This window comes from Schistocerca gregaria, chromosome 4 (assembly GCF_023897955.1).
Source record: "Schistocerca gregaria isolate iqSchGreg1 chromosome 4, iqSchGreg1.2, whole genome shotgun sequence".
In the NCBI taxonomy this organism is placed as follows: Eukaryota; Metazoa; Arthropoda; class Insecta; order Orthoptera; family Acrididae; genus Schistocerca; species Schistocerca gregaria.
In genome coordinates, this window is record NC_064923.1 from 654,039,757 (window position 1) to 654,049,086 (window position 9,330).

A 9,330-nucleotide genomic window follows, 5' to 3' on the forward strand; every position below is an offset into this window, starting at 1 on the left:
ACTTGCAACAAGTGGGAAATCCAGATTTGAGTCCCAGACCAGCACAGATTTTCATTGTCTTCATTCCATTCTTCATCCTTATTCGTAATTGCGAAATCATTTGATGTATAACACATTTAGAATAAAAGGTAAAGGGCTCTGACAGACTCACACTGTACTTCATGTTGATGCAGAATCCATTCAAGTTTTGGTCTTCACAAAGTGCAATCACTAGCAGCTCTGATGGGAATATGACTGTCACATGCCCCCTGCCCCACTCTAGATTGCTATTCATGTGACAGTCACTTTTCACTCGGAGCTGCTGGTGTAGGAGTCTCGTGTGTGTGTGTGTGTGTGTGTGTGTGTGTGTGTGTGTGTGTGTGTGTGTGTGTGTGTGCATTTACAGTGAGTAGCAATCTATCCTTTTCATAATATTGTTGGTATTCCAACATGGAGTTTCCATTGTTTAACTTAAAACAACTGAGATACTCACAGGATCACCACACCAATGTGGCATGTTAGAATCAATCATCTTGAAAGATGGTTGATAAACTGAAAAAAACTTCCTCTTAGCAACAAAGAAGGGTGCGCAACAAGGACGTCACTCAATTGACTCGTGCTTCAAAAGGAGGACGACTAAGTCTCAAAGATGGAGGGAGTTTCAGTCTGGAAGCTATATTTTATTCACATGCAGCTGAGCAGAGTTCAGCAAACGTCTTAATGCTATTTATGTCCAATCTCATGTACTGTGGAAGACTCAGTAAAAGTTAGCACATGTTCCCTCAAGGCTGCCAAACTTTAGAGTACAATTTCTTAATAATTGCAGTACTTTCCTGTTGCTTTTAGTTAATCTATGTATTAATGAGTGGACAATCTTTCACTCTGCAGTGGTGAATATACTGGTTTGAAACTTCCTTAGTGATGAAAACTGTGTGTCAGATCTGGACTCAAACGTGGAATCTTGCGTTTTACAGCAATACTCTGACTGAGAAAGCTATCCAGGTATGACCCCTCATCTGCTCTCACAGCACACTTTTCCCAGTACCTGTCTCCTACATTTCAAACTTCACAGATGCTATCCTTTGTACCTTGTTGGACTAACACTTCTGGAAGAAAGGATATTGTGGAGACACTGCCTAGGAGATTGTTCCCTGAATGAGTCTTGTGCTCTATAATAATGAACAGTTTTCAAACTTCCTGGCATGTTACAACAGCATGTAACATCGGCACTCAAACACAAAACATTACCTTTCTTAAGCAATGCTCACACCACAATTTCAAAGCAACACACACTCAACTGCAGAATGAAAAATTCACTCGGGAAACAACCTCCTAGAGAGTCATATGCTAGACAAAGCCATTTCTACAGAACAGCCTTTGTTCCAGAAGTGACAGTCCTGCAAAATAGGAGACATGTACAGGCATGAGTGAAGTTGTGAGGGCAGCATGATAGCTCACTTGGTAAGAACATCGCCATTGAATGATTATAGAGTCTGGATTCTAGTTTTAAAGTGATTTTGTGGTGTGTATGTTTTGTTTTAAATACAATACAGAAATAACGCCTCAAGCACAACTGTGGAACAGTTGGTAATTTCCCTCCAAAAAGTGAGTCAAAATTCTATTGTAAGCTACTGTACTGAAAGCTTCTGAAAAGACTCGGAGAAAAGAAATGAGTGAGCAGTTATACATGGTTTATTTATCTCCAATTCTGTAGTACATAAGAATCAGTTAGGAAACATGCCTTATGTCATTGTTCAGAAATGGTACTACTAAACCAGAAGAGATTTAAATGCTAAAACCACATCATTTGCATCTGATCAAATAATTATTAAACTAAAGATTGTCAGCAGCACTTGCATTGTCTGTAGAAGTGCATCTAGTTGTCTATTAATGGAACAAACTCTGCTGCTGCTGTCAGGAAATAACCATTCAATTTTACAGCCCTCAAGATATTATCATGCCTGTTACAGCTATTGTCTATGGATTCAGTCTTACTTGGCTCAATGTTTTCATTTGTTCCTTGATTAATAATGCTTCATATCATATTTGTATTATTCTTTCAGAGTTTTACAAGTGTGTCACTGTTTATATTAAAAAACTAGAGAATTTTGCAAAACTGTTGGTAATGGAGTGTTACTTATTGATTATGACCTGTCTTCTAAAATAAATAGAATTCTCTCTTCTACACATAAGATCTTTTAATACGCCGACTGACACACACACACACACACACACACACACACACACACACACACAGTGATGACTGAGTCACTGCCAGGCTGAGATGGCCCAGAAGCATTAGACACGAGTTTCTGCTGCGGCTGCTGGTGGGCAAACTGCATCAGGTCTGAGGCTTTGCTGTGATCACTGAGCAGCCTACTAGTAGTGTGTTAATGTCAAATTGCTCTTTAATTTTACATTAAGTGTTTAGGAGTACTCAAGATTCAAAGGTCTGTATAAAAAATTTTCACAAAGGAAATCTTTTGTCGTCTAAATTCTATATCACGTAATTCCTATCCTACTGTTATACTATGAAGAGGCAAGTCTAAATCTTAACGTCACGTTCATATTAAGGCCATTATATGAGGGTTGACTGAAAAGTAGTGCCTCCACCTTCGTAATTGTTCAACAGTTGGTAGCATTGGTATGCAGCAGGTACTGGCTTGTTCCGTAGCCTCTTCTCTACAGCTCCAGTTGGCAGAAAGCCTCAGCAATGAAAGGTTGTGTTGTTACAGTGTAAAGTACAGAACCCTGCACAGACGGTCAGTCAATGCAATTTAAGCAATGCGCAGTCATTGAATTCTTGACAGCAGAAGGTGTCACCCCAAAATAGATTCACCAAAGAATGAAATCAGTTTATGGTGATTGTGTTGATGTGAGTACTGTGCATCATTGGGCGAATAAGTTTAAAGATGTTGAGGTGGGAACATTTGACCTGCATGACAAACAAAGAGTTGGATGGCCTATTACCGCAATTACTAAGTTAAGAACTTACAGCATTGCAGCACGTCAGCAATTGTAAGTATCGAAATAATTATGAAAAATTGGTCTCAATTACACAAACTACCTGGTGTTTACCTAGGTTTCAGCGTGGGTAACCGCACCTTCTTCTGAACAAATATAAAACAGCTTGCCTAAATAGGCATAGTCAAAGGCTAAAATAACACCTACAGGGGCAAGACATCATAATTTTTTTTTTTTTTTTTTTTACAAATACCCGGTACATGTACCAAGTCAATAATATTACTTATCCCAACCCTGTGTGTACTGCCTCTCCCCAGCCAACGTACGATGGTCACAGGCTCTCCACCAAACTGAGACACGGCGGGCTGCTCACATGCGTGGCTATCTAAATCACTGGGATGCGCGCGGCCAGGAAATGCTCTTCTTATGAATGTGAGCGTGATTACAAAGTTAACATGGATCGGGACCTAACTGATTGCCAAAAGTTAACACATAAATAGCAAATTGAGCAAATGATGAAAGCGATGATGTGGGAATTAACACATATTTAAAAGCAGCGCACGACAAACTTTGTGCACGGATGGTAAATCCGCCACAATTTAATATGGAGGCCCTTGAATTAGGTAGAAATTACAACTAAACTAAAAAGATAGCTATGCTAAGGATGTTATTGTTAACGAATAAAACCGCACTAATAATATCTGCAACAGAAACAACCATAGTCACTACAATGCCATAATACTAAGTGGCCGACAAGGCCATAATCAGAAGACGTTAAAGATTTATAACATACCTTGGCTCCATGATCTTATAATTACATAGAAGCCAACGAAGATACATAAAATAAGTGCGCAGCAATAAGAAAATACAAATGGTGTTCTTGGCTAAACAAACCCTCAACACAATAGGAGGGAAAATGTACCAAAATGAGGGGGAGGGGGGGACAGGGGAGGGGCATCGTTACCATCCGTGAACAATCAACATTGTGTGCATGCATAAACCAACTGCCACGTCATGCAACTTAATGTGAAGAATTAAATAAGGGACTGAAACCTTCAAAGAAATTTCTGTTTTTTAATTGGAGCTTATCATTAAGGATATCATCTTTGGCGTACTGCAGGTGTTTAAAAATCTGCATTTCCTCTAAGATATCCAATTTTGAACCCTTGACTTCAGTATGAAGCCATCGATGTTAGACGGAGGACTCGGCACATGAGCCATCTGTGTAAGGTGTTCTACATAAGTGGAACCCCTTGTGCCATCACCGCTTCTAGTGGTGATGTGCTCTGTATATCTAGTCATGAGAGCTCGGCCTGTCTGACATGTGTAAAATTTCGGACAGTCACCGCAAGTAATTTTATACACTCCAGACTGAGACAGTTTATCATCTGTGATCCGCAACGAGTGGATTAAATTCTTGTGCAGATTAGTATTGGTGTAAAAGGCTATTCTAAAGTTATAGGCTCTAAGCAAACACCCTAATTTGTAACTAACATTACCTACAAAAGGGATAGATACTGTTGCCATTGGTTTGTCATTTACTAAATCTCCTAAATTGGAAGACATACCATTATTTTTAGTTATTTTCTTATTGTTATTTAATTACCACATTTCACAAGCAAAATGTTAACAGATTGATTCAGGACGATCATCGTGTCACTCAGAGAGAAACTGCAAGCACAATCAGGATTTGACAAGAACATGTGGGTCACATTATTGCTTTGCTTGTCTATAAGAAGATCAGTGCACGACGGGTACCACGGATGCTGACTCCTAAAATGAAAGTGCACAGATTTGACATTTGCCAGGAACTCCTCTCACGTTACATGAATAAAGGTGATGCCTTTCTAAATTCAATTGTAACAGGAGACAACAGGTGGGTACATCATTACAACCCAGAGACGAAATGTCCATCTCTGGAATATCAACACAAAGACTCACCCCAGAAAAAGAAATTCAAGACTCAGCCCTCACCTGGAAAAATCATGGCCACAGTGTTCTGGAAAGCAAATAGTGTCATCCTTGTTGATTTGCTTGATTGTGGAACCACAATAAATTCAGAGCATTACATCACAACATTGTGAACTCTGAAACGACAGCTAACAAGGGTCCGAAAGGAAATGGGAAATGTTTTACTGCAGCATGACATTGCCAAACCACACACTTCACATGCCACCACAACAGAACTGCAGAGACTGAATCTCACCACTGTATGGCATCCTCTATGCAGTCTACATTTAGCACCGTCTGACTTCCATCTGTTTCCGAAAATGAAAGATGACCTGTGGGGACATAATTATGCTTCTGATGAAGATGTTGAGAGAACTGTGAGACTGTGGTTGTGGAAACAGTGTTGACTTATTCCATGACGGCTTCAGAAAACTTGTTCATTGTTGGCAGAAATGTATCCAGTTGGCTGGTGATCATGTTGAGAAGTGAATATTGGTAATTAAACATCACATTCTAAGATTATTTTTGAAATTGATTTATTAAATATTCCCATCCAAACCCAATTAACAATGGTGGAGGCATTACTTTTCATTCAACCCTCGTGCAAACAGCATAAAATAGAACTGTGTAGGAACGATGGAAGAAATGTGTTGAATTTGTAGTTTATATCAGATTCTAAACAAAGAAGTAAATTATCTGCAATTTGCTGAATCCCCTGTTTAAACAGTTGAAAATTCAACACAATTTTGTGTAATTATTTACTAAATGACTTGTTCTCCAACAGAGTTCTACTGTTTTTTTTAAACACATTGCAGGAAGAGAATGTCAACATTTGTTTGTTGTGGTCTGTAAAGCTGTTAAATATAGGCATGACAGTAACACTGTTGATATTATTTTCATCTACAAATTCGTTGTTGAAGTCCAGTATCAGAATTACACTGAAATGGCAAAAGTCATGGGATAACTTCTGATATTGTGTTGGACCTCTTTTTGCCCAGCGTAGCACAGCAACTTTATGTGGCATGGACTCAGCAAGTCGTTTGAAGTCCCCTGCAGAAATATTGAGCCATGCTGCCTCTACAGCCATCCATGATTGCTAAAGTGTTGCCAGTGCAGAATTTTGTGTACAAACTGACTTCCTGATTATGTCCCATCAATGTCCAATGGGATTCACATCGGGTAATATGGGTGGCTAAATCATTTGCTCAAACTGTCCAGAATGTTGTTCAGACCAATTGCAAACAGTTGTGGCTTGATGACACAGTGCACTGTCATCCACAAAAATTCCATTGCTGTTTGGGAAGATGTTCATGAATGGTTGCAAATGATCTCCAAGTAACCGAAAATAGCCATTTCCTGTCAATGATAGGTTAAGCGGGACCAGAGGAGCTGGTCCATTCCATGTAAACAGAGTCCACACCATTACGGAGCCACCACCAGCTCGCAGAGCCTTGTTGACAACTTGAATTCATAGCTTTGTGGCATTTGAGCCACACTTGAACCCTATCATCAGCTCTTGCCAACTGAAATCAGGACTCATCAGACCAGGCCACAGTTTTCCATTCATCTAGGATATAACTTACATGGTTAAAAGCCAAGGAGAGACACTGCAGGTGACACTGTGCTGTTAGCAAAGGCAGTCATGTTGATCGTCCACTGCCATAACCCATTAATGCCAAATTTTACTGAACCGTCCTAACAGATATGTTCGTCGTATGTTGCACTTTGATTTCTGTGGTTATTTTATGCAGTGTTGCTTATCTGTTAGAACTGACAACTCTATTCAAACGCCACTGCTCTCAGTCATTAAATGAAGGCCATTGGCCACTGAGTTGTCTTTGTTTCCATATCCTTGTGATTGACTCACTAACTGGATCTATGGAACAAGAAATAAATAAATAAACATGCTGCCCTTTTACACTTTGTGTATGTAATATTACTGCAGTCTGTATATGTGCATATTGCTAAACCATGACTTTTGCCATCTCAGTACACATTAAAGTGGCACAATATGTGTTCAAGATAAAGTCTATAACAAGAGTTGTCAATCAAAGCTACGTTAAAATCATAAAGAACCAAAGTATTGCTCACTTTCACTGTTACTGTCAGCAGCTATGGAAGTATATTTGTTTTCTCAGAAACCTCCTTAAATTATCTGCAAGAGCACTGTAAAGAACTAAAATTTGATAAACATGACAAGTGTTTTATACTTAAATGACAGATGCATCAAAATGCTGCTGCAGTCAGTATACTTGAACATCTAGAGCTTTGGATGAATACCTGGTTTTTATAAATATACATACTACTCCGATATTACCTCTACAGTATGAAGTGGTAATGGTTTAGCTATAAAATGGGAGAAAATAGTGGTAGTCATAAAATGTTGTTCTGTGAAATGCTTAAACAAATTTTATTATTTGTAAATTCTCTAAGAAAACCATAATTTTGTTGTTTTTCACTGACCAATCTTTTCATGTTTTATTGAAATACTAACACTGATTTGGAAATCACTAAACTGCACATTTGTCTTAACACAACTTATCAGTTTAAATTAGTGCAAATGTTATAAAGCCACTTTTTCCCTCTTTATTGTTGAAACAATCACAATGAGTTATGGATACAATAACTGCATTCCTTTTTAGATTCGTCAAAGAGTACCAGTAGATCAGAACAGGTTGTAACATAACACAAGTAAAATGGTGTTTCTTGAATATGGATGCAGTAAAAATAATTTGCTACGGTATCACATTTAACCCTTTGGAAAACAATACACTGCTTGGCTGACCAAATTCCATGGGAAAAGTGTGGGAAGATAAATATGCCTGTACACCATACATTCAAGTACACTACTATGGGTGTAATTTATAATTTCTTCAAGGTTGCAAACGTTAAGGTGCTGCCAGGTGTCATATGTCCATATTTCTCATTTTATTTGTTCTTCCTGTACCTGTAAGTAATTTCAAACACGTTCATGCGGCTTGGATACTAGTTTGGTTTTCTTTTTGAACCATTATTCACTTTCATACAGGCATTATAACCAGTGTTTCTTGAAATTTCAATACTGCATACTTCTTATTCTAGAAAAATCGCCTAAACAAATTAAGGCATTTATTTGTGATTCAATCACCAATCGAAAGGAACAATACGGCACGTTTCAAGCCAATCACATTGTCACGTGCAGGCCTATACTGCAATCAATTAACCGGAAGGGGAAAATTTAGTTCCGGCACAAAAATTTACTATAAAAGACAACTGTTGTGAGGTCTTTCTTATTGCAGTTAGAAACTCTTTACTGTGTTACATGCATCAAACGAAAGGTGACGTGGAGCATGTTTGGGGTCTCGTATAACTGACGACGTGCCCACTGTCCTAGTGTCCTCTGAACGAATAACGCTAACAACACACATACACACACAGAAACCACGGGCTTTCTACTTAAGTTACCTTGGTAAAGTTGAATCCATGGAATAAAATGTCGTGTGTTGCTTGTAAATTGAAGCTCTCTTCTACCTTCGTATATGGGCAATACAACAGGTGTATTAAAGCTACCAGTACTAAAATTTGGTCCATCTGAAATTAAGTTCAAAGAGAGTATCTTAAATATGTTTATTTTTCCCAGGAATAATGTTTTAAAATTACGGCCTTTCCGTCATAAAAGTCTAAAGAACAAAAGATTTAATATAATTGGCGGTGGGAGGAAACTTGATTTTATAGCATAAACTCACACCCACAGCGTCTTGTTATCCCAGATCGCAGTGGATTTCAGGTCATTTTGTTTGACAATCCTCCAAGTTTTACGCTGACTTTAGGTACCAGATGACCAGACTCTGGTCCTACGGCCATTCGGTGCCTTGCAGTATACTAAACTAGTACTGCAGACGACGTATTAATAACTCTCATTTAAACCAACAGGTGCCGCTCGCTCTGAGTCCAAAGCAGTTAGTAGGAATAGAACCTCGTTGGAAACAAACACCACGGCACCTACGAGCCTCTGAACTCTTCGTCACAATCAACTGTGAGTTCAGCAAGTCACAGCACAGCGGACTGTTGGCCTTCATCCATTACATCACTAAACAGCGAACATTCCCTCTGCTTTATGATTTTACGCCGCTGTTAACTTACATGACGAACTTATGAACAGCGCATTGTTACGGCAATTATTTCTGATAATCCGTTCCCGGACATTTTGTTTCTGAAAGAAACAGTGAGCCCTTTGTCAGGTGCCCGTTTTTACATTTTTGGGCACCCACAGGCCTACTCGACGAACGACTATGAAGTTCATGATACCACAGATAATTACATCATTTGCCTCGGAAGATTTCCGGTTAATATTCAATATTTAGTTGAAGAAAATACTTCCCTTTAATACTGAAATGAAATGAGGCACTAAATAAGACAAACGAATTTTCATTAAATAAAAGGAGAATAAATCCCAAC

General features: G+C 38.7%; 1 protein-coding gene across 2 annotated transcripts in view; it reads right to left on the reverse strand.

Annotated features, from left to right (window-relative positions):
- LOC126267396 (probable Dol-P-Man:Man(7)GlcNAc(2)-PP-Dol alpha-1,6-mannosyltransferase) overlaps positions 1-8,903 on the reverse strand; it is a 134,227-nt gene extending 125,324 nt beyond the window's left edge. Inside the window, exons 1-2 of one of the 2 annotated variants that reach the window (XM_049972597.1) lie at positions 8,619-8,903; positions 8,338-8,463 (exon numbers count right to left, since the gene is read on the reverse strand). In XM_049972597.1, the coding sequence (XP_049828554.1) occupies positions 8,338-8,463 (126 nt within the window). In that variant the 5' untranslated portion in view covers positions 8,619-8,903. The remainder of the gene's footprint in view (positions 1-8,337; positions 8,464-8,618) is intronic. The other variant, XM_049972596.1, reaches the window with a different exon arrangement.
- Between the last annotated feature and the right edge of the window lie 427 nt (positions 8,904-9,330).